The sequence below is a fragment of the Diadema setosum genome, chromosome 7, assembly GCF_964275005.1.
Source record: "Diadema setosum chromosome 7, eeDiaSeto1, whole genome shotgun sequence".
Classification (NCBI taxonomy): Eukaryota; Metazoa; Echinodermata; class Echinoidea; order Diadematoida; family Diadematidae; genus Diadema; species Diadema setosum.
This window is the reverse complement of record NC_092691.1, coordinates 11,258,353-11,284,851: the sequence shown is the minus strand read 5'-3', so window position 1 is coordinate 11,284,851 and position 26,499 is coordinate 11,258,353. Positions and strand designations below refer to the sequence as shown.

The window sequence follows — 26,499 nt, the reverse complement described above, 5'->3', positions numbered from 1 at the left end:
GAAAAGCTATCAAATTTGATGCCGTTAGCAAAATTTGCTTATACCAAGAGACAGTCTGGGAGTTGCATGTTATACAATCCCATTGACAAAAAAAAAGAAGAATACTTAACATAAAAAACAAACCTTGTTTTGATCGCAAGGGGTAGAATTCTGGCCAAATCCACATCAAACATAATTTTTTTTTTTTTTTTTTTTTGGCGATCATTAGCATGTGAGTCCTTTTATTTGCACTTTTTTTGCACTTTTCATAATGGGTGAGTTAAATTGATAAGATAACCGCTTAGGGAGGCTCTTGCATAATCACAAATATCACCCATCTTCTTTTGACTTGTTACATCATTCTTAATTTTCATCTTTCTAGTTGGGCGTGTTATATTTCAGTATCTATCATTCGGATACTACATCTCTGAGGGTTTATTTTAATGAACACTCATATATACTACGTGCTTCAATCTCAGTCACGCTTTACCTTGACAAGGGAGTTCAAGACGTATACACAGCAACGAATGAACAGTTTCAGAAATTTAAACGACAATTACATCGTCAAGCACACGATGCCTAGGAGAAAAGAAAATACATCTAAAAGATGACATTGAACAAAGGAGAGGTCATTGACTGGTGATCGCATGTAATCTCCGCCATGTTTGATCACGTGATTGATCCAGAAGGATGCGCGATCTGCTGGTGTCATCGGACGATCCTTAAAGATAGCTGACAGTTGCTTAGCTCTGTCGCGATATGTTTGACTCGTTAATACCTCATTCATCTGTCGGTATACATAGTCAACGCTTAGGTGTGCTCTGTCAATACCCAGGCCCATACCACGTGACGTCACGCGAACCATATCAACTTGATCTGCGAAAAATGGGATAACGATCAGCGGAACGCCATGGTACAAGGCCTCGTGAAAACCATTGTTACCCCCGTGATACATGAAAAACCTTGCTTTCGGGTGGCCTAACAGGTCGTTTTGAGGTAGCCATGGCAACGCCTTCACGTTTGGCGGCTAGGGAAGCGAGGGCATATCTTTGAGTTGAATAATGACTTTCTGGGGAATTCGTGCGAGTGCGTCGAGAAATATCTTCAGAACGTCAGGTCTAACGGAAGTGTAGGATGCAAAGTATGATCCTAATGTGAAAACAACAACCCCATGTTCACCCGAACTTTCCATGAAGACGTTGAGATCCTTACCCACGTCTTTTGCTGGTCCGGTCGTCAGTCCACCTACTGGAATGATGTTGGGCGTCAGTGGAAAGGGAAATTCCATAGCGAAGTCGCAACTGATTAAAAACAAATCCGTCATATTGCGCTATGATGCCATAGGGTCGCTTCCTCCCATGTAACTGCTCAAATTGTGCTTATAAAAAATACTCTGAAACTCTGAATGCGTGAAAAATTAAACACTCGCATTGAAAACAAGGACAGCGTGTTGATGACTCTCTGGGTAAAACTCATTGATGACGTGTAACCCGTCATTGTGAATGGTTGGTAAGCTGGGCTGTAGGGAGATCCTAAGGTGTCGAAAGCTTCGTTGTTTACCGTTGTCGGTGACGTCAAAATGAGGCGTGGGTCGTCCCTCGAACGGCTTCTGAGATACCCTTTAATGGCGAGACTGGACGGCCAGGCAATGTCGGCCACGATAGCATCCAGGGTTTCAAAGCGTTTCATCATGGCCTTGTCTTCCAAAACGGAGTCACACGTCTTAACTATCGCCCGTGTGTAGGTGGAGAAGAGCTTGTAGAACTGTAAGAGGCTTCCCGACTCACTAAATCCCAGTTCCTCTACCGTCTGAAATAACTCCTTGACACTGTAATCGGGATCATTGTTGTGAAAAATTTCGAATTTAATGAGTTTCGAATACTTGGCATCCTGGGCTCGGAAAGAATATTCTTCGCTGATTAGAAAGGTCACATTGTGGCCTTGCTTTAGAAGGCTTCTGCCGACAGGTACCAGGGCTAAAAAGTGACTGCCTTTTCCGTAGTTCCCAATCATCAATATGTTGGCTGCATCAGTACCACTTCTTTCCAGACAAAGGATCAGTGCGAAGCAGACGCAAACTTTGAAAACTCGCGTTAAGAGACTTTCTGCCATGATCAGCAGACGGAGTGTACCAAATACCGAAAAATAAGCACCTATGTGAAAAGCAATACTACAGTTACTGATACCACAGTATTTAATGAAGCCCCATGGAGAAACATGGTGATATCACACCAGACCTCATCCCTTTCAGGTATAAAGGAAATCTAAAATTCATGCCAACCCGGAGAAACATTTCTTTCACAAAGGAGAATAAAGGGCATATGTGTGCCTGATAATGGTATTAGATAAACAGGTGTCATACACAATTTTTAATGCTGGCTCAGAACAAAGTCGATGATAGGGCATTATTTATGGGTTCGACAAACAGCTGCGCTTCATGATGATCTACTGACACTCAAACATTGTAGGGGCCTACAAGCTGCAGGTCTACGATGCAGGATGTGCATCTTCTGAATGCACCTGTGTTTTATAACGTCGACTTTTATGCTAAACAAAAACAAAACATCAATGATTTGCCGGAGTACTTGACTTCTGATACGAGAGTACGTCTGTTTGCGGATGACTGCATGCTGTATCGCAAAATCACCTCAGAACAGGATTCTTCTGCACTGCAGCAAGACCTAAATGCTTTGCAGCAATGGGAACAGGATTGGATTATGAAGCTTAATCCCCCAAAGTGTCAGGTTCTCACTGTAACCAAGAAACAGAAGCCTATCACTCAGCCCTACTGCCTCCATGGGCAGACACTTTTGAGGGCAGATACTGCAAAGTACCTTGGAGTCCACCTAACCAAAAACCTCAGCTGGAACCATCATGTTGATACCTTAAGCAAGAAAGCAAACTCAACATCAGCTTTCCTCAAAAGGAACATCAACGCCTGCCCAAGGAAAACAAAAATCCTGTGCTACACACTCTGTTGCACCCTATCCTGGAATATGTCTGTACTGTCTGGGACCCCTCTACACAGGAGAACATCACCAAACTATATAGAGAAAGTCCAGCGACGTTTTGTCCTTAGCGATTATCGATGGACAAGTAGTGTTACGCCAATGATTCACCAGCTGTATTGGCAAACACTTCAAGAACGCAGAGCCCAGCTGAAGGCAGTAATGATGTACAGGGTCATGAACTCCCCAGTGGACATCCCACAGACTTATACAGTACCTGCACCATCTCCGTACTTGCATCGTGGACATACCCTGAAACTTATTGTCCCTCACACAAGAACATCATGTTACCAATCATCATTCTTCCCAGATGCCATCCGATTGTGGAACAGCCTTCCTCTGGATGCTGTCAACTGCACCTCTCTAGATCTCTTCAAAAAGAGGGTGCAGGACATACAACTGCGTTAACAACCGGGGGTGCTTTTAGCTGCACATAGTGATTTTGTAGACATTTTAATGACACTGTATATGCCTGCACACCACACCTGCCCACACACTATTACGCTGATACACATTTAGTGGACTGTACTAGTCATGGAAGAAGAAGAAGAAAAACAAAACTATGACAAACAAGTTGAGACTCGCCTACGTTTGGAGAGCAGTTTGTAACAATGGTACAAGCTGTATAACAGGGTAGACTTAGCTTTTATCTCTTCCAGTTGGTGATCACAGGTGTAGAGTGCGCTCAGTGCAACAACAAAAAAAAAAATAAATAAATAAATAAACGGAGACCAGTGGGTCAGAGTCTATGCATACCAAGGTTCTTTACCCTCTAATACTTCCGGATGCAATCAGAATGCATTTTTCATATTCCACTATACTGCCCCTGCGAGAAACTTGTGATCGTGTCAGCTGAAAAAAAGTTTGGACAAGTTAGTGAAAAAAAGAGGAGTGACCTGAAAAGAGCAAGTCATTGATTATAGCAGCTCGGCTCTTGTGTCCATGAATACAAAGTACATTTTGAGGTACATTTTTTTTTCTTAATAAATATGTTACGATCAAAGTCCTCCGTGTTCAAACAGTGGAGTTCGATGGTTAAGATTACCATGCATGGAGCAATATTCTGAACATAGATTCCAACGACTAGGAAAGTTTAGGCCTACTGAAGTGCTGGATGCTGTTGTAGAAGTTTCTAGAAATGGATAGGGTCTGCAAAGTCCTGACCAAACGGTCTGACCTCCTGTTTATTCTTTCCACGCGCGTATGTAAGAGAGCTGCTTCGTTTCTATCTGTGTGTGCGTTTGTGTGCGTATGATTTGTTTCATATTCCCTTTGTTTCCCAAGCAATGTGTCTTATCCTTTCGTTTGATTATTACTACTTTTTTTTTCACGAGGGGACTGCATTCTACAAGCTATAATAGGCTTTCTATCAGTCCCCTTCATTTCCGATATCTTTTCTTTGTTACAATACAGTTATAACAGTTTGCCCATGCATTTCAATTACTTAAAAGTATTTTTGTTTCATTGTAAAAAAAAACAAATGATCTGCATTTGAATCTCACTTGAGTGTACAAACACTTGAATATGCCAAAGTCATGCTGTACTTTATTTCGTTTATATGCTAATGTCATATTGTATACTTTTGTCGAAAATGAAATAAAATGAAATGAATGAAGTCAGAGCAGATCACACTGAGGGAAATCCCGATGTTAGTCGTAATAAAATATGCATGATTTTTTTTTTTTTTACTTTTTCTTTTGATTAATTTTTTTCTTGGCCATTTTCTTCTTAAAGTGACATCAGAGCACTCGATCTTCAATGGTATATCAGCGAGCTTTAGATTGTGTCGAATTAGATTGTACTTATTTTCCGCATAAGATCAGCATGATAATACACAAACGATAATCAAACAGTAGGCCTATCAACTGGCCTACAAAGGAGTGACAGGCATAGCTGAGCAGGGCGCAGTCCAATATGGCTGGACTGCCCTGCTCAGTTATGACTACAAGACACCGCTGTTTTACCGAGGGGTCAAGGAAAACCATAATAAACTGCAATATTATACATTAAAAAAAACCACAAATCAGAAAACATTATGATTGTAAAAATCATCTTGTGAAAGAGTTTTTATACAGCACGATTAACTCTGTAAGTGGCGCTGATAACATGTCCACATACACTCGCGCTCGGGGTTAAGACTCTCAATAAAAGCCAAGGAAGTAGAATTGTGTGAGTGTGTGTGCGTGGGGGGGGGGAGGGGGATTTCAACTCATCAATGTTATTTGTATGGATTTGGATATCATGTTAAGATACGGCATATATCTATATATGTATATATATATCTTTTTATCTTGCCAACACGTGGACTACCTTATCAACATATATATATATATATATATATATATATATATATATATATATATATAGAGAGAGAGAGAGAGAGAGAGAGAGAGAGAGAGGTCGTATTTTGGGAAGTTTTCTCCTATATGATGCGTTGTTGTTGTCGCTCAAGCGGACCCTACTACGGCTTTCCTTTATTATTATTTTTTCGGGGGGGGGGGGGAGGCAAACAGCGCCGTATTGGAGTCAGGGGGCTCCGACGAACACCCCCCCCCCCCCCCCCCGCTGCCTATAACACTGTCTGGTGGAACCCCCCCCCCAAAAAAAAAAAAAAAAAAAAAAAAAAAAAAATCCCTGAACCATCCCCTCAAGACCAGACACAGCATACGTCCGTGCTATATTACAGTATGTACATTACGTATATTTAAAAAGTCTAACCATGGAATAACAACACACAATTAGCGAAAAGAATATAACAGGTATACCAGTATACATGCAGTCAAAGTTTTAATTTATTCTCAAAGGCACCATACAGTTTCAGAGCTGACATCAAACTATTCACATGGTGTCTGAATAATGTGCACATTGCATGCTCTTTGTTCTTATATAGTGACAGAATTTCATTTCAATTTCAAGTTTCCAACGAACTGTCAAATCCGATAAACAAAAATTTCTAGTACGTCTGTATTATCCTTTCATTGCATTGTTAATATTGTCGTTATGCATTGATAACATGTATTGTAGGTCTATATCCCGAATTTATACACGTGGCAATTGTCATGTACTGTACTTTTGTGTAAAGACGTGCTTTTCAGTCATATGAACAAAATTCTGAAGCATTTACTTAGGCCTACATTACTTTGATTGCGTCAACTTTCCTGCACACAAAACATTCAAATCCAAACTGAAAACCTTTATTCATGCTATTCCTCTGGCATTTACAATCACATGACTGAAATATACTCTGATTATGGGTGTGTTCCTTCTCTCTATTCCTTGTCAGTTTTTCTATTTTTTTCCCTCCAGCGCTCCATCCATGTTTGTTCACGTGTTTTTCTTGGAGCATCATGAGCACCGAAAGGTGGATCTGTGCCAATATTGTCATTATTCTTTCATGTATCTTTATGTAAATCTAATCATATGGCGAATATAAGAGGAAAAAAAAAACAAACTTGGTCGCCGATAATATTATACTGGGCTTCACCTGTAGCTTTTGCTAGCTTTCTATATGTAAATACATAATATCCTTATGCATCTTAATTATGTGAACGAGACATTATTTTGCAATGCATTGCATGTATCTCTCTGTGACGAGTCGGACGGTCATCCGCACAACATAGTTTTAACGTATGAGTTATTTTATTTCACTTTTGATAGCTAAGAATAGATTAACTAATTCTACAGCTATGCACTATATGTTGGTAAATTGAATAGATAAAGTCACCTGACACTCTTGCATATGTTTTCTTCTTCTTTGTACTTGAGACGTAGTTCTCTATTTTCATCTCTACCATGTATATTTCAGTATCTCTTAATTGACTATAACCCTATGCCCCACTACTTATTTTAGCAAACACTATACTCTACACCCTTCAGTCTCACTAACACATTATACAATCATGTACTACTACATGCTTCAAGGGTGTGCTCAGTTCTGGTTGAGGAGAGGATTTAGCTTTTAAAGTTTTTCGAGATATTCAGAAACCACTCTACGAGATGTCAAAGAGCATGCAATTCTAAGGGGTATCAAAAGTTTATTTGATGAAAATTGGTTTTGAAATGGATGAGATATTCACAAACAAGGTGAAACAAAGAGATTCTAGCAAAAGGCGTGGCCTGTTGCCTTTTATTATTATCACTTTTTTTTGGATATCTCAGCCATTTGAAAACCATTTTTCATCAAGAAAACGTTGAATCCTTCTTAAAATTACACCCTCTTTCATTTTTCATGAGGTTTCTCATTATCTCACTTAGGAATGTTCAAAACATGAATCCCCACCTCAACCAGTACTGTACAGTGCCTTTCAGTCACGCTTTACCTTGACAAGGGAGTTCAAGACGTATACACAGCAACGAATGAACAGTTTCAGAAATTTATACGACAAATACACCGTCAAGCACACGATGCCTAGGAGAAAAGAAAATACGTCCAAAAGATGATATTGGACAAAGGGGAGGTCATTGGCTGGTGATCGCATGTAATCTCCGCCATGGTTGATCACGTGATTGATCCAGAAGGCTGCGCGATCTGCTGGTGTCATTGGGCGATCCTTAAAGATAGCTGAAAGTTGCTTAGCTCTGTCGCGATATGTTTGATTCGTTAATACCTCGTTCATCTGTCGGTATACATAGTCAACACTTAGGTGTGCTCTGTCAATGCCCAGGCCCATACCACGTGACGTCACGCGAACCATAATATCTACATGATCCCCGAAAAATGGTATTACGATCACCGGAACTCCATGGTACAATGCCTCGTGAAAACCATTGTTACCTCCGTGATAAATGAACAGCCTTGTTTTCGGGTGACCTAACAGGTCGTTTTGAGGTAGCCATGGCATCGCCTTCACGTTTGGCGGCAAGGGAATTGAGGGCGTATCTTTGAGTTGAATAATGACTTTCTGGGGAATTCGTGCGAGTGCGTCGAGAAATATCTTCAGAACGTCAGGTCTAACGGAAGTGTAGGATGCAAAGTATGATCCCAATGTGAAAATAACAACCCCATGTTCACCTGAACTTTCCATAAAATCGTTGAGATCCTTACCCACGTCTTTTGCCGGTCCGGCCGTCAGTCCACCTACTGGAATGATGTTGGGAGTCAGTGGAAAGGGGAATTCCATAGCGAAGTCGCAACTGATTAGAAACAAATCTGTCATATTGCGCCATGATGCCATACGGTCGCTGCCTCCCAAATAACTGCTTAAATTGTGCTTATCAAGAACACTCTGGAACTCTGAACCCATGAGGGAAACAAATACTCGCATTGAAAACAAGGACAGTGTGTTGATGAGTCTCTGGGTAAAACTCATTGATGATGTGAAACCCGTCATTGTGAATGGTTGGTAAGCTGGGTTGTAGGGAGACCCTAAGATGTCGAAAGGAGCGTTGTTTACTGTGGTGGGTGACGTCAAAATGAGGCGTGGATCGTTCCTGGAACGGCTTCTGAGATATGCTTTAATGGCGAGACTGCAAGGCCAGCCGATGTCGGCCACGATAGCATCCAGCGTTTCAAAGCGTTTCATCATGGCCTCGTCTTCCAAAACAGAGTCACAAGTCTTCACTATGGCCCTCGAGAAGGTAGAAAAGAGCTTATAGAACTGTAAGAGGCTTCCCGACTCACTAAATCCCAGTTCTTCTAATTTCTGAAAGAACTCCTTGACACTGTAATCGGGATCACTGTTGTGAAAAATTTCGAATTTAAAGAGTTCCGAATACTTGGCATCCTGGGCTCGGAAAGAATATTCTTCGCTGATTAGAAAGGTCACGTTGTGGCCTTGTTTTAGAAGGCTTCTGCCGACAGGTACCAGGGCTAAAAAATGACTGCCTTTTCCGTAGTTCCCAATCATCAATATGTTGGCTGCATCAGTACCACTTCTTTCCAGACACAGAAGGATCAATGTGCAGCAGATGCAAACTTTGAAAACTCGCGTTAAGAGACTTTCGGCCATGATCAGACGGAGTGTATCAAATGCCGGAAAACGAACACCTGTACGAAAAGATATTATACAGTTCAATGAAGCCACATGGAGAAACATGGTGATATCACACAAGACCTCATCACTTTCAGGTATAAAGGAAAATTGAAACTCCTTCTATCCCCATGATCCCTGTGTAATTTCTTTTTACTAGATCATGCGAAATACACTCAAAATTACGTTTTTAAGGAGGCATTACAAGGGAAATCCACCCCAAAAATAAACGTCAAAAGAAAGAGAAAACTAATCCCGAAAGAAAGATACAAAAATGACAAAAAAAAAAAACAGATATGAAATAAGAAAGATATGACATTTTGAAATGTCACATTTTTTCGGAATACATTTCTTGACCAGTCTCTAATGAATAATCAAATGAATGAGTTGATGTCATGCTCTCACAATTTCTTATTAATTTCAAATACGGAAATGACAAAAATCTCATATTTCAGCTGTATAGATATAAAACTTGCCTTAAACCACCCAAAACAAACAAAACCGAATGTTAACTCTGATATGATAGTATGAGAACATGCTTTTACTTGTATTAGATAGAATGAAAAAAAAAAATCCGAATGTCATATAATTATATAGCATACATTTTTTTTCCGTTGTAGGAGTGACTAAGACATGGAAGAATAGAACTTCGAGTCATTTTCATTAGAAGGGATAACAATGAATTAGAAGTTGATAATAATAATAAAATAATAAAAGTTTTAAGATTATTCTGCATGATTGCAGAACAGGTCCACATGTTTTCATTTTCAAATATTTTCTTTCATATTCATGATATTTCTTTCCTCTTACAGCTGCAGGGACCGTCATTGATACTGTCCCTATGACGGTCTTGTTGGTGTTTTCTCCTCTTCTTCTTTCTCATTATCTTCTCTGGGTTTGTTGTGTGTGTGTGTGTGTGTGTGTGTGCAACAGCCTGTGTTTGACTTTCTTTCGGGAAACCTACTCTCGCAAGCATCTGCTTCTATGTAGGTTCACACCACATATAGTTTTATTCATCCGTCATGAATGTAATGTACTACTTGAGAATGATTTCTATTGAGTTTGTGCCATGTAGCCTAAATGCTGATTAGTACATACTGCACGTACAGCTTATAATTTATGTGCTACTTTACATCACATTGTCATGGATGGATGTTGTAAACACAGCACTGTATGATTTGTGTGGAAATTTAATAAGTGAAATGAAATGAAGTAAATTGTATTGACGGTCGAGGTGGAGCAGTAGCATTATGTGAGAGAAAACTTCACTGTCCAAATCTTACCAAATGTTGGATTGTCCATTAATGGTGAAGAATTTCTTTTCATTGAAACCACGGATGCAATTAAGAACAAGATAATAGTTGGAATTTTATATCGCAAACCCTCTTTAAGGGTTAATGATTTTAATACTCTAAATAAAATGTCGAAAATCATGCCTTATTATGTGAGACTTGAACCTTGATTTATTGCAGTACACAAAGCAGTGTTGCCCAGAATCACGTTGAAAATTATCATCTTCTTCATGAGGTTTTCCCACCTGATATGCAAACCGAATCGTGTATGTTCTACATCAGCTACTCTATGTATATGTGTATGTGTGTATGTGTGTATGTGTGTACGTGTATCTATGTACATGTATGTTCTACATCAGCTATAGATGATATCTTACCATCTTCTGACCATCGTATCACTTCTGGTATCCTTCTCTCAGATTTATCTGACCTTTATCAATATTTTTCTGTTTCTTCTGAAGCTCTTACGAGTTTGAATAGTAAAAATTATAATGCATTATATATACCGTAAAATAACATCTTTTTCATTAACGTTACTGATGGGTGATTTTTCAAAAACTGACTGGTCAGATATGGTTGAGTTGAACGACGCCCGTCTTGCCTATGAACTATTTTTGAACCATTTCCCGTTTTTATTGGATGAACATGTATGTCACTCAGGTAGAAAAAAAAAAGCAAACGATCCGATTTAAATGTGTACATATTTCATAATTTTAAACATTCTAAATTTATATATATATATAAACAAATCAATTGTTTGTTTGAACATGCAACGTTATTTTCCAAAACAATACTGGAATATTTGAGAGAAATGTTTTCTTTGAACATTGAGATATACAAGAAACCCAGATGAAGACATCTTCTTCACCAATCTAGAGTAACTCCCCACTCTCTTAATAAATCAATTCGGTGTATTGGGCCAATCACAGAATTCCCTGCCTCCACCGTTACGCAATATTCGACTCCTGAATTCAGTGACAACCAAGAACAAGTTTTATCATTTGTCTCTTTATGTTTAACTCATTTTTCTGTTAATCATCTATTTACACACATACACATGAGTTGATTTGTGCTGCAAATCATTTTCAATGCATGCTATAATGGATGTAGCTTTCTTTTACTTTGTTTTTGGATGTCTCAGCCATTCCAAAACCGATTATCACCACATAAACTTTGAATTCCTCTTAGAATGGTATCATCTGTATTATTTCATAAGTACAGATATAGTTTTCTTGGTATCTTGCAGAAAGTTAAAAGCCCAATCCTCAGCTCCATCGATACTATGCCGTCCCTTTAAATAGTTTTTCAAGCATTGTCATATCTGTACTTTAAATAGTTTTCAAGCATTGTCATATCTGTAGGGTACATAGTATCGTGTATAATATGAATGTTAATATTTTGCTTTTTATCCGAAGAATGAAATAAAAACCAACGAATGAATGAATAAATGAATGAATGAGTGAATGAATGAATAAATCAATGAGTGAATGAATGAGTATGGAAGGTTGTCAACTGATAGAGACAGGTGATGGTCGATCCCCCATGATCATGTATAGCCCTATCTTCACTGATCACAGCGTGCATTGTTATGAGTCTGCCTTTAACAAAGTATATCATTTAATGGGCAAGTATTCTTACTGTCAGGGGTTAACAATCTTCTCAACGCTTATAATATTCGCGTACCAATATGGCACAGGCATAATAATGTATGTGGCTAGAAGGAGCGTTATACCGGATGCGTTGTTAAACGTGCAGTCCCTATACACCTGACGGTCGCTTGCTACCAAGCCGCCATACATGCGTCCACTGTTTTACAATTCAGCGCACTCGCATAATCGCAGTGAGATTGTACTGTAGTACCGGTGTCGATTCGTAAAACACACCGCGTCTAAATCATATACTCACTGAGTACATAATCATAGCGTGTCCAAAGGATAAATGCGCCTTACAGAGTAATTACATGACGGTTAGTGGTTGAAATCGTCAGTGCACCTGATAATGAGATACAGAGGTCACACACGACTTTTAGTGGTCCAGAACAAGTTCATTGACTGCGCATTGGAGACGTTTGACTCGCAGCCAATGCTATTTTTCCAATAGAGCTAGATTTCATTACTGATCGACACTCTTACTGTGATAGGCTAGATGTGCACAGGATGTGCGCTTTCTGAATGCATGTGTGCAGTATAAAGGCTGCTTCTACGCTAAACAAAAACAACAATAACAATAACAGACAAGTCGAGGCTCACCAACATTGGAAGAGAGCTTTGCATTGCATGCTTAATGGTACAAGCTGTATGTCAGGTTCACGTTAGCTTCTATCTCTTCCGGTTGGCGATCACAGGTGTGAAGTGCGCGCTCAGTGCAAAAATACACGGAGGCCTAGGTGTGGGTCAGAGTTTATGTATACAGAGCAGTTGACCTAGTTATGCATCCAGATTCAGTCAGTGGTTTTTTTTTTTTTAATATCCACCATTGCTCTTGCAAGTACTACAGTAGCTTGTGAATGTGTGTGAAAGAGAGTGTGTGGACGAGCGGTCAAGATCATGTAAGAAAAGGAAGGGCAGTGTATGAGCTAGGCTCTTTGTGTCTGTGAATACAAATTGTATTTTTGTGTATGACATTTGTTGCTGTTGTTGTTGTTGTTGTTGAACAAATAGTGTATGTTTACGATCGAAGGTATCAAAAAGTCCTTGGTGTTCAGATCTACAGTGGAACCCTCTGGTCTATATAGATTACCATGGAGCTACGGTCTTATGCTGGTCACTTAAATGTCGCACGACCAGGAAAGTTTAGGTGTACTAAAGTGTTGGATGCTGTTCTAGAAGCTAGTATAGAAAGATGTATAGGGTTTGCAAGGTCTGAGCGGGTTACACTAAAAATAAAGCATAAGATGTCAGTCGGGACAAAACTCGTACAGGGTCCTACATGATTTTCGATTAATTTTTTTTTTTCGAATCATTTTTATCGGTTTCTTTTTCTCTTATTTTTTTTTTCTTGGCCATCTGTGTTTGTTGTGAAGTCAAAATCGGAGCATGCGACCATTAATATTGTGTGTGACAAAAGTGTGAGGAAAGAGTTTTTATACAGGTCGATTAACTCTTGTCAGTGGCGCTGGTAACACGTCCGCATACTCGCTCGCTGGGAGTTAAGACTCTCAACATATGAAAGCCAACGAAGCAAGGGTGTGGTGTGGAGGGGGGGGGGGATTCAACTCATCAAACTTATTTAGATGGATTTGGATTTTATTCCAAATATAGGGCATTTGGAGCATTTTGAAGAAATCTCCTTTCCTGTAGAGTTTTTTTTTTTTTTTGGTTGTTTGTATCTTCAAGTGGTCCGCTTGAACAAAACAAAAAGAAGGAAAGAAAGAAAGAAAGAAAGGACAAGAAAGGAGAAAACCCCTGACCACACTACCCCCCCCCCTCCAGTTTGGATATGGGCCGTCTACATCGCACACGCACCGTAAAGTGACACACTGTATAAAAACTTGACCGAGAAGGTCGTTTGTCTACCTCTAATTCCTCGCAAGTTCACCCACCTTGTAAAAACTGAATTGCATATGCATGCAAGTGTTTAAAACAGTCTAGCATTTCACATGCCGTTTTCTTTTTTTAGCACCTGCCTATGAAATATTCGTCTATCCCATCTCCGTCCTCTTCACCCTCCCCAACAAACACTTTGTTTGTTTCATTTCTTTCTACTCTTTTTATGCATGAACGCCTATAATTTCCACTGTTTTCCCCCACCTTGTCAAACAATACAAATTACACATGCAACCAGTGCGTTTAAAACTCCAGGGGGGTTGAATCGGGAGCGGAGGTGGGACATGCAGTACATCCTTTTCTGAATAATAGGATCTGTTTATTTATTCATGTATCCAAATATATGTACAGCGCTTTCCCTGAGACTTTGGAATTATCTGTTATTGTTGTTTTTGTTTTCTTCCCTTTTGTACGCATGGTATTCAGTTCGCATACAGCTGTTGTCCCATCTGTCCATGCGAGGGTTTTCAGTAGTACAGTACTATATATTGTCCACTCATTGCAGCAGTTGTCCGACATACGTAATGTCTGCAAATTAATTCAAACCTGTTCCACTCACGTACTGGTATTCTCACACTATAATAGTCATGATGATAATATTCTATGTATGTACATGTGTATCCCCATTTTGATTCACCTTGTCGGCATTATCGATCCCAATACTCATAATGTTTTCAGTGGTATTCTTTTTCACAATGCCCATGTTTGTTTGTTTGTTTTTTTAATCGTATGTATCTGTTTCAATCCGAGCTAGAATACGACCATTACGTGTATGTTCTCTTTATTCCCACCCCACAACTATCGAGAGTAGTCACCTCAGCCACTTACCTTCAGATCAGCTATAATTTTAATGTGCATTCTGATGCGTCCTGAATACCCCTATGTAACCCCTGTGTACCCCTCCTTGTTATGTAACATTGCACGAGAATTGTTTTCACATTTTTCATACTTCTTTTGTAAGCCAATGGAGGGTAACACTAGACCGAGAAGGTTGTTAATCTGCCTTGGTTGCACGCAAGTTCGCCCAACCAGTAAGAATTGGATTGTATATCAGGGAGGTGGGACTGTGTTAAATCAGCCTCAGCATTTTACATGCTGATTTTTTTTTTTTTTTTTTTTTTTTTTTTGGCGACGCATGCCTAGCATGAAATATTTGTCTATCCCTCCTCCGCCCTCTTCACCTTCCTCAGCAAAATACTTTGTTTGTTTTATATATATATATATATATATATATATATATATATATATATATTTGCTCTTTTTACAAGTGAGCGCCTATAATTCCACTGTTTTTTCCCCACTTTGTCAAACAATAGAAGTTAGTTTCCATATATATATGCAACCAGTGCGATGAACTCCGGGAGGGTTGAATCGGGAGCGAAGGTGGGATATACAGTACATCTTTTTTCGAACAATAGCCCGGTTTATTTGTGCATCCAAATGATAAATGACGCTTTCCCTAGGACTTTGGAATGAAGTGGGGTTTTTTTTTTTCTTATTATTACCTTGTCACCTTTTGTAAACATGGTATCTAGTTCACATACAGCTGTTGCCCCGTCTGCCCCTGCGAGGGCTGTCAGTATTATTATGTTGTTCACTCATTTCAGCAGTTGTCCGACATGGCTATTGTGTAATTTCAGCATATTATTTTAACTTAATTATTCTGATTCTGTGTGAACGCAGCCTTATGTACAGCCTTATGTACGATGTATAATGAATGTTAGACTTCCGGGCCTTGATAATATTATGATACTACATAATGATCCAAGAAATGAAAGGGGTTTTATTTTTTACACGCATTTATTATGCATTCACTATATTTTCATCTTATAAATCTATCATTATTTCCTATAAACAACAAATAATTTTTCCAAATTCGGGAGCTATCTCTATGTCCGTTTATATGTTTGCACTGGTTCTGTCAAAGTTCTTTTACAGGCTTTGACTATTTGTGTGTACGCTTTCTTCCTGTGTTGTTAATGTATTCTATGTTCTTTGATTATGTTGCCTAAGGTCTATGTTTTCATGAATTTGCCTACTCGCTGTACTATCCGTGAACCCGGAATTGTTCGTGCATCTTTTGTGCCAAAAATTTTCATTCCTCTGCTAACTCGTCAGTTGACATGCCTTCATATACCTTATGCCTCTTTTTATGGCTAATCGACTTAATGTAGCATTTGATTCCCTTGATGATGATGAACTCTTTGATCTGTTTAGACGTTCCCCTTCGGAATTGAGTCGGAATAAGTCACAATCGTCTGTTTTTTTTTTTACGATCTTATTGTCAATAATGTCAACTCATCTTCAAAAGATATATACAATGAATTTGATTTTGAATATGACTCCCCTCAAATTCCTTCTAAATATGTAACTGTTGACCAATTTAAAGATAATACAAAAAGTTTTTCACAAAGTATATTTTCCATGTTACATTTAAATATAAGGAGTATTAATAAACATTTTGATGAGTTACAGATATTATTAGATAATCAAAATAAACAACAAATTTCAGTAATAGGTTTAACTGAAACATGGTTATCATTTGACGTTAATTTGCCGTATGCAATAAATGGTTATGATTTTATTGTTAATAATAGAGTAAACAGGACGGGTGGTGGAGTCACTTTTTATTTATCTAAAAAATTTGAATTTAGTGTTTGTGATGAATTAAATGTAATAAATGAAATTGTAGAGACTTTGTTTGTGGAAATTTGTATTCCGCAAAGTAAGAATATTATAATTGGTATTGTTTATAGACCCCCAAGTTCTAGTTCCAAAGATTTTTTGAATTGTATGACAAATGTATTAAAAAGTCCTCTATTTATTAATAAAAGCACTTTCATAATGGGTGATTTTAATATTGATTTGATTAAGAATGATGATAACACATCTCAAGAATTTCTAGAAATGTTTTTGTCAGCCTCTTTCTTGCCATTAATTTCGAAGCCAACTCGTGTTACAAATCACTCCGCAACCCTCCTTGATAATATTGTTTCTAATTCTGTGCAGATTTTAAATTCTGCTATAATTTTATCTGATATAACTGATCATTTCCCTATTATAACATGTTTTGATCTTAAACATTTGGTTAATAGGTTTCAGTTTTCTTCATTTAGACGTAGAGCTTCACCGGAAAATTTGGCTAGTCTTGGTGCTTGCTTAGATAGGGCTGACTGGTCCAGTGTTTATGATAATGATGATGTAAATGCATCATTTGAAAATTTTTCAGGGATTATGAATAAATATTTAGATGAATATATTCCTAAATTAAAAGATAAGTCAGTTAATTATAAAACGTCTCCTAAACTTCCATGGATTTCAAAATCTGTTCTTCGTGCAATAAATAGGAAAAATAGGTTATACTATAAATTCAAAATGAAAAAAACTGAGAAGTCAAAAAATAAATACACTTCGTATAAAAACATTTTAACGAAGATTATACGGTTGGAAAAGAGGAAATATTATATGATTCAGTTAGAAAAATATAAACATGATATAAAGAATACATGGAAGGTATTGAAGCAGGCTATGAATATATCAAAAAAGAAATTAAATATTACAAAGTTAAAACATGATAATAAAATTGTTGAAAATCCTAATGATATAGTTAATATTTTTAACTCTTATTTTTCAATAATTGGGGAAAATCTGGCAGAAAAAGTACCACAGTCAAATACGCATTTTTCTACATTCTTAGGTGAACCTAATTCTAGTTCCATTTTTTTTGTTCCAACAACCAAATATGAAATAATAGATATTGTTACTGCAATGAATAATAAGCGAAGTGCTGGTTATGATGATATAAGTAATTTTATTTTAAAGGGTATTATATCATCAATTGCTGACCCACTTTCACATATTTTCAATAAATCTATACTAAGTGGTGTTTTTCCTGAATTTATGAAAATAGCTAAGGTTTTTCCTTTATTTAAAAAAGGAGATGAATTTGATGTACGTAATTATAGACCCATTTCATTGCTTTCATCCTTATCTAAAATTTTGGAAAAATTGGTGTTTGTAAGAACAATTAATTTTCTTAATTTTCATAATGTTTTTACAAATTCTCAATTTGGGTTTCGTCAGAAACACAGTACCATTCATGCCCTTTTGAAGTTTATTGACCCCGCCGCGCATACTATTGATAATCATTCTCATCTTATTGGTATCTTCCTGGACTTCTCCAAGGCCTTCGATACGATAAATCATGAAATTTTATTATATAAATTGTCTCATTATGGAATACGGGGGAAGGCCTTGGAGTGGTTCAGGAGTTACCTACAAAATCGAAAACAATATGTATCTCTGAACGGGAATGACTCAAATCTAGAATTTATTAAATGTGGCGTCCCACAGGGTAGCTTATTAGGACCTTTACTTTTTATCATTTATATTAATGACTTTTGTAGATCATCTGATATACTCTCATTTATACTTTTTGCTGATGATTCCAACGTTTTCTTTTCTCACCGAAATCCAGATACTCTCATACGCATTGTTAATTCCGAATTGAAAAAAGTTACTCAGTGGATAAGAGCTAATAAATTATCACTTAATCTCCAGAAAACTAAGTATATGCTTTTTAGCAATTCCGTAGAAGATTTGCGCACAAATATCATTTTTGATGACACTCTGCTAGAACGTGTATCTCATATAAAATTCCTTGGTATCACAGTGGACGATAAACTTTCATGGAGACCGCACATTATTAACATTAGTACCATAATTTCTCGTAATATTGGTGTCATAAATAGACTCAAGTCTCATATTCCAATGTCCTCTTTGTTGACCTTGTATTTTTCTCTAATTTTACCGTATCTTAATTACGGACTCCTAGCATGGGGTAGTGCCCATCAAACTTTGCTAGATAAATTACTGTTACTGCAGAAAAAGGCACTTCGTATTATTTGTGGCGTCCCACCACGTTCCCATTCAGAGCCACTGTTTAATAAATATAAAATTTTGAAAATTAAAGATTTGTATTTTTTACAGCTTGGTCAGTTTATGTTTAATTACAATGCAAATGCACTTCCCAGTATTTTCAATTCAATGTTTCCACGGAACCAGTTTTTTCATAATTATCCCACTAGGCAATCTAATGAGTTTCATTTGTCCCTCCTGAGAACTTTATTAGCCCAGAGTACATTTATATACACCGGTCCTAGATTTTGGAATTCATTAAGCTGTGAAATAAAAAATTCCCCTTCTTTGCATTCTTTTAAGCGCAAGTTGAAATCATTTCTCTTAAATCCTCTCTGATATATTCTTTATTAGTTAGATCTCATCAACCTCAGGGTTCATCATCCATCCACCAATCTTTCGATCACTGGCTTCATTATTGCGTAATAGATTACGTGTTTTATTATGTAATAGCCATCAAATCCTTGCACAGCTGCGTCCAGTACCAGCCCTCTGAAGCACATTTTCAATCACCCCCTGTTCCATTTCCCTAGTTCAGCGTGTAGGCATTCTCTCTTTTTTCTCTTCTTTTCTCTCTCTCCATTCTTTCCGTCTTTTTTGTCAAGTCGTGTCATGTCTTTGTATTTCTCCTGTCTTGTTCTGTTCTGTCGTAGTTTGATAAGTATTTGTAAATAAGTAATTCATAAGTTTGTTCATTTTTTGAGTGGTTCACAACATACAAGCTTGCTTTTTAGTGAACCTCTCAGTTCTTTTTTTTTCTCAACTGAAGCATAACTTTGTACTTTTTTCCAGTATGTGTTCTTTCGTTTATCTGTATCATTTATCTTTTGCAAAGTCGAATGTTTATATTTATGATGTAATTCCAAATTTATTATGTGTTATGTTTTGTTGGAAAAAAGAAGAATGAAAAATAAATGAAATGAAAATACGTCGCACCATGAAATAACAATCAGTGAAAAATAAGGTATTATGTCGGTATACAGTCAAAGTGTAATTTATTCTCAAAAAATCCTACAGTTGCAGAGCTGACATCAAATTATGTCATATAGTCCCTTGAGTTTATACACTCAAAAGTTGTACTTATTATGCGGTTTGTTCTACAGTGGCATAACTTCAACGAAGGAAATGGATATATGTCCGAATTCCTCGTTATTTCGATTTTTCAATGAAATACCAAATACGATAACCAATTGTGTCTAGTGCGTCTATTACTCATTCCATTGCGTTGCATTGAAATATATATGATTTATGTACTTTCATTGTCTAAAATTGTTTAAAATTGCAAAGGGTGCTTTAATAAACCATGCACTGAATGGAACTCAATTCATAAAGAGAATTGATAAGAGAGGAAATGCAAATCTACATGAGTGTACGTGTATATATCCATATACATTATACAATAATCGAAGATTATATGAATATATATATCCGTAGCCAGCTGTTGGATCGGCAAAACCTCGTATCCAAACGTAAATGATCAGAGGAGCAATGAAAAAAAAAATAATTGGCAGATAGTGATATACATATATGTATATATATTTATAAATACAAATATAAGATGCTTTAAGTGAAAGAACGTTCATCATTGCAGCTATACAGAACACAGATACTCAAAGTATTTTGCCATCCCAGAGTAAAAATTATATATATATATATATATATATATATATACGATATACATAAATGAAAAATGGGAGGAAAATATTTCAAAGCGTGTGTCCCTAATATATTTCGTTCGTCTTATAGTATAAAGGATAATACAATCAAAACCCTGACATTTACTCGGATTTTGTTTTTGACGACATGCCTTTGTTAAAGAGTGCTGTAACCGCACATTTCAACACACGATATAGAACGTACACCAAAATGGAAGAAACCGCTATACAGATCATTGCAACATCGATGAGACTGTACTGAAGAAAATTCAAATCATGCACTGTTGAACGCATGTGTTCGCCTCCATGTTTGATTACGTGTTCTATCCAAAAGGCGGCTCGCTCTGTGGGACGCAGCGGGCGATCCCTAAAGATGGCCGACAAGCGCGCCGCTGTCTTGGCGTACCTCTCATCATGCAGGATCTCCGAGAGCTTTTCGTAAATCAGATCCGCGCTGAGCTCATCCTTCATGAGCACAATGCCGATACCACGTGACTGAATTCTTGCTGCTACGTCGAAGTGATCTCCAAAGAGTGGTAAAGCGAGCATCGGTACGCCATGAAATAAGGCTTCATAGTATCCGTTGTTTCCGGCATGGAAGACAAATGCTTTCGTCTTCGGATGTCCCAGTAGGTCATTTTGTGGTATCCAAGGCATCGCCTTGACATTTGGAGGAAGGCTGTAAGCCGGCATCGTCTTGAGTTGCAGAATGACTCTCTGAGGTATGCGGCTGAATGCCTCGACAAACATTTTAAAGAGGTCTGGTCTTAACGAGGTGAAGGAAGCGAAATAGCTGCCCATTGCCAGGATGACAACACCATGTTCTCCAGACTGATTAATGAACTCCAGCAAATCGCTAGTAAGAGGGCCAGCTGGTCCCGTGGTGACTCCTCCAATAGGGATGATGTTCGGCGTCAGGGGAAGGGAAATTCCACGGCAAAGTCCATGTTTGTTAGATACAGGTCAATCTCATCGGAGAAAGACATAAGGGACTGTTTCAGAGCTGGATTTAGGTCGAATTTTTCCACAATTTCTGCAAACATGTTTATGTACATATCCGTCAAGACTCCCATCAGGAGGTAGGAAATAGTGTTCTTCGTTCTTTGAAGGAGGGTCATTGATGAGGTCAAGCCAGTCAGAGAAGATGGCTGGTAGGCCGTATTGAATGGTGACCCCGCAAGAGTGAGCATGCTTGAGATTGGCGCAGTTGCCGACGACAGAATGAAACGCACTTGCGAATGCGTGTGTTTCGAGAGATATGATTTGACGAAGCCCGCGCAAGGCCACGGCATTTCGGCCACAATGGCATCCATGCGCTCCAGGCGTTTCATTAAATCTTTGTCACTGAGCACCCAGACGCACGTGTCCACCATGACTCGTCTTGCCAAGGTGGCGATCTCAAAATTCTGCACCAATCCATTTGTCCCAAAACTAGCTATGTCCGCAGCGGCATCGAAGAGAGTCTGAGCCTTGTATTCCGTGTCATTGTAGAAGAAAATCTCGAAGTCGAAGAGCGCCCCCAATATCGGATATGCAGCCCGAAAGGAGTACTCTTCGCTGATCAAAAACGTAACGTTGTGACCCCGCTCAACAAGGCTCTTACCGATGGGAACAAGAGCGAGGAAGTGGCTTCCCTCACCGAGACCACCCGACATGAGGATATTGGCAGCTTCAGCGTCATATGCTCCCGAAAGAAGAATCAGGAGCACACACAACAGGTGTTGTAGACTCATGCCGATCAACTTCCTCGTCGCTCGAGTCTCGTTATCCATCTGAAACAAAACAAGAAACGTTTACAATAATTATTGAAAGCTACTTTTCGTTGTCTCCAGGGGCATGTCGTTTAAAAACATATAACATGACTATACTTATAAACTTTGAAATTGACCATACACGTACGACAGCATGATCTTTGTAGTAAAGCCGATGCAAAAAAAAAAAAAAAATCCGTGCTAAGTACAGTGATTTATTTTCTGTTATTTCTCGATTTCCTTCTGAAGTTATAATACCAGGATTATATACCTTTACTTTGAATCACGTCCCTCCCTAATATTCAAACAGTATTCCTATATGCCAACGAACTCTAGAAAGATGACAGTTAATGAGATCTGACGTTATGCCTTGTGCTATAATGACCAACATAGATTCTTAGTTTGGGCAATAAGAAACGAAGTCCTGTATTGAAAATTCAGGATGTTATTTCGAGAAACTGCGACCGTCAAGATTTCCGTTAAAAGACAAAATGTGAAATAGCGCATTTGATATATTTACTTTTTTAAGAATAACAGCTATGAAGACAATCTGGATGATATGAACGGCGACATTTCTCGTGGCAAAGACAGAGCGACTTTGTGAGAATATTGTCAGACTCGTAATTCACGTACCTGTTGACGGCTAAAATCTCGCGTTCGTGGCATGTAAATGATAATCTTCTTTACGGCGATACTGTACAGACTGTTCACCCATTCAGAACGCCATCACTGTCTGTTTTTCTCTCTTTAAACCAGAATAAACAGTGGATATTTGTTCATGGTATGTATATTTTCTTTTCCTTTTTGACGTCAAAAAGCATACAATGTTTCATAGGGAAAAAAGCACATATGCATTGATCTTTTTGTCAGTTCCGCGATGAATAGGTTGTTCCCTGAGAGATACCGGGAGTAAATTTTAACCATTATTATGAGTTCTTCTTATTCTGAGTTGCCATATAATAAATCACCGTGGAAAAAAAATAAAAGTAAAGAAGAACCAGCAAAAAAAAAAAAAGAAAAAAAAAAGAGCCAACATCCAAACATCAGGAATAAACCACTGGGCTGCCACTGCACGTCGAGTACAATATTATTGACTGCTATCATTCTAGGGACAATAATATTATCATTGTAGTACAACTTGTATCCATTAACAATCGTACAGCTTAAGTAGTATGTAACCTGTACAAAAGCCATCTTTAGTTATACAACAGAAGACAAGCGAGAAAAGGATCGTCACGCTACACGAAGTCATTTCACCAGAGAGAGGCCAATCCCGGGCAATACTTTTTTTTTTTCTACAAACAGCGATTGGTAAAGCAAACGCGCAACTTCACGGGCGAGCAGCTTTTTCCCCAAGAAGCATATTTATGTAGATCCTATCGCGTCGACTGGCGCACCTTTGAACGAAAAATGTCGCAATGCCATGGGTTTATCACTGTTGAAATGCACAGTAGATGAATGATATGGAATCATACCTGAAACTATGAAATTGTCTATAATTAAATATGAAACTATCCGCAAATTTGTGTCCTGAGTGACCATATACTTTAGGGGTAATGACATCGATCAGCTTATCTGAAAATGCATATGAAGTAAATAATTCGTTTTCACATTCTACAAGTAATAGGCCTACAATATATATGTAGTATACATTCTTGAAGATTAGTGAGGATTTCCTTCCGATTGCTACATACTGTAATGCATCGTGAGTCATTCCCTGGGTCATTCTTCGCTAAGTGTATAAAGTACCACCAGTTTAAAGGTAATATGTACAAAAATAAAAGGCCATGTCGTTATTTTCTGTTCTGTTTACAACGACTCACATTCATGTAATTAAGATAACATACGAAACAGAGGGATGAATTGTTTATCCTGACCTATTATGTTATTTTCCCGTATCCGTACCACTGAAAACCCCATGTCCCGGTGACACTACAGATAAATATAATTATGTCACATTTCAAGATGGAAGCATGTTGAAACGTTTTTAATTGCTCTTCTATTTCATTTCAGAGCGTACCTATTGAAATATTAGCGTATATAAGATATATCAATATCAAACTATTTAAGAGAAAAATGAAATAAATAATTCAAAATTGTGTGTCCCTTTATTCAGCGTCATCTCCGAACGCTTAAGATTACATATCAAATCAAATTAATTTATAATTTTGGTGGCATAACGGAGAGAAGATCATACCCTCTACCAGTACACACAGTACACACGGTGAATGGATTAGGAAGATGATATGAGCCCATTTTATTGTTGAACCCGTCATCTCCGTCACGAAAAGTGACGGAGATGACGTTAATGGAATTTTTTTCTACATTCATCTTGATTTTCCAACTTAATGAAAGGTTTTCCATTTCTGAGACACGTTTTCTTTCAATAATTTGTAATGCCGAAAATGTACACTTAGCGAAGAATGACCCCCCCCCCCATGTCACTCTATTCCATATGTTCCCTCATCCTATTGTGATTAAAGAGAAATTTGGTCCAGTTAATACGGTTATCTGATAAGATAGAGTGAAATCTTACGAGTTCATTTGTGAAAATTTGATCAAAATTGGATAAAGATTTGGGAAATTTTAAGATTGTGAAATTTCGCTAATTTCTGCAAAACTGTTCGCGAACAGTTGATGTGAATATAATAAAAATATCTGATGATGTCATCCATCCTCGAACAAAATTCCATTGAGCGCATATATAATGGGGAAAATAAGAAATTCAAAGTTTCTGTTATCAATGTGTAACACATGATGTTATTTCTGGTATATTGATAACATCAAAATAATGATCTCTCAGACATACGATGTAAATCAGAATTTGAGACTGTGTATGAGATGGAATTCCGTTATAGTTGATAAAAAAAAACTGGAAATTTTAAAACCTATGTGCAAATATGTGTGAGGGGATGTTTTCACGTCACTTTTGTATATTCATTTTGACTGTTCAAGAATTGTTTCTATAAAAATTAACGAAACTTCAAAATGTCATAAATTGTTTATTTTTCATCTGATATTGATCAAATTTCCATACTAGTAGTTGTTCTAAGAAAATTGCTGTTCTAAGAAAATTGTACTCCTTCTTTACATACTAACTTTCATCTGCATTGCAGGAATTTCCCTAAACGTTGTACTTGCGTTATTTGATCTCACAACTTTCTTTTTATCCGTTTGGGATTGTTTATCAGGGGTTTGGAAGGAGAATTCTCAACTCCCTCATATCAGCAAACGATCGAACAACAGGCCTACTTGTTTTCTCAGCACACCGCTCACATTATCATCACCAGTTATTTGTAAAATCTCTCTCTCTCTCTCTCTCTCTCCCTCTTTGTGTTTTCATCCCTGATTGTCATAATAGTATAGGGAGCTTCAGATTTGCTGCGCGGACGTTTGAGACGACGCTTGCGCTGGACGTTCTCCTCTTCCCTGCTTCGTGCTGAAAAGTATTATAAAATGGGTTCAAGAATGTAGCCAATAGGAAGCGCTGAAATGAGTCACGTGTGCTTTGGTTATTCTAGTCCCATCGCACTGCGTGTTAAATCCACCGTGGTTAAATCCTATTATATTGCCGATCGTCTGTGCGCGCGGCGGCTCCTTTGAATTGCATGCATACATACAGTACGCGCTGTCAATCCTGTAAACAACTTCTAGTTCGGGCTGCCGGCCGGCCTTACTTCCCTTGTGCATAACATTGTGTGGCGTACGTATACTCTTATATACGTACACTTTGTACAGTACAGTAGACCAAGCGTTGTGGGACCGGACGCGTACATGGAGTCACTTTGAAGGGCAAATCCAACGATTTAGCAGATTAATTCTCACTCCGTTTTCAGAGTATGTTGTCTAGTAGGCCTATATGAGGAGTCTATATCAAGTCTTTAAGGTAAAGGGTGCATATTCTATGTAAAATAAGTAAGTTTTCATGAGGGAACTAGTTAAGTGTCCGGAAACCCAACTCCCCATCATACTTATACTGTATGTGCGGGATTTCCGAGTGCGACGTGCGTAAATGTTTGGGACGAACATCTTCGGACGTCTTGACCCACAAAGGTACGTGAAAAACGCTGGAAAATGCTGTTAGTTTTCGAATTTTCGACCCATTTTATAAAACAAATGATGCACAGGATTATTTCGTGGCGTTAGTGGAGGCGTAGCTCACTCTCGGGTATCTACAATGTAGTGCAACATTCGCCTCGTGCATGTTTCACAATTGTAAATACCCTCGAGTGCACTATACGCCTCCACTAACGCACTCTATCCTGTGTGCATCATTTGTATACCAGTAGCTTCACATTACGCTGAGACACAACGTATAAAAAATAAAATGGCGCCCCCATACTTTAATATGATCGGCGCATCTGCTCTCTACGTCGTAAACTG

The 26,499-nt window shown here is 38.0% G+C and overlaps 2 protein-coding genes and 2 pseudogenes across 2 annotated transcripts; 1 reads left to right on the top strand and 3 right to left on the bottom strand.

Moving 5' to 3' along the window:
* Nucleotides 1–454: 454 nt before the first annotated feature.
* Nucleotides 455–2,091, bottom strand: LOC140230346 (UDP-glucuronosyltransferase 2C1-like; annotated as a pseudogene).
* A 380-nt stretch (nucleotides 2,092–2,471) lies between these two features.
* LOC140230722 (uncharacterized) lies at nucleotides 2,472–3,395 on the top strand. Its single transcript, XM_072310860.1, has one exon. The coding sequence runs from the start codon at nucleotides 2,472–2,474 to the stop codon at nucleotides 3,393–3,395; it is 924 nt and encodes a 307-aa protein (XP_072166961.1).
* A 3,762-nt stretch (nucleotides 3,396–7,157) lies between these two features.
* LOC140230967 (UDP-glucuronosyltransferase 2C1-like) lies at nucleotides 7,158–12,582 on the bottom strand. The gene is made up of 2 exons (XM_072311110.1): nucleotides 12,498–12,582; nucleotides 7,158–8,973 (listed from the first exon to the last, which is right to left on the bottom strand). The coding sequence occupies exon 2, from the start codon at nucleotides 8,933–8,935 to the stop codon at nucleotides 7,292–7,294; it is 1,644 nt and encodes a 547-aa protein (XP_072167211.1). The 5' UTR covers nucleotides 8,936–8,973; nucleotides 12,498–12,582; the 3' UTR covers nucleotides 7,158–7,291.
* A 7,906-nt stretch (nucleotides 12,583–20,488) lies between these two features.
* LOC140230720 (UDP-glucuronosyltransferase 1-2-like) lies at nucleotides 20,489–22,098 on the bottom strand (annotated as a pseudogene).
* Nucleotides 22,099–26,499: the final 4,401 nt, after the last annotated feature.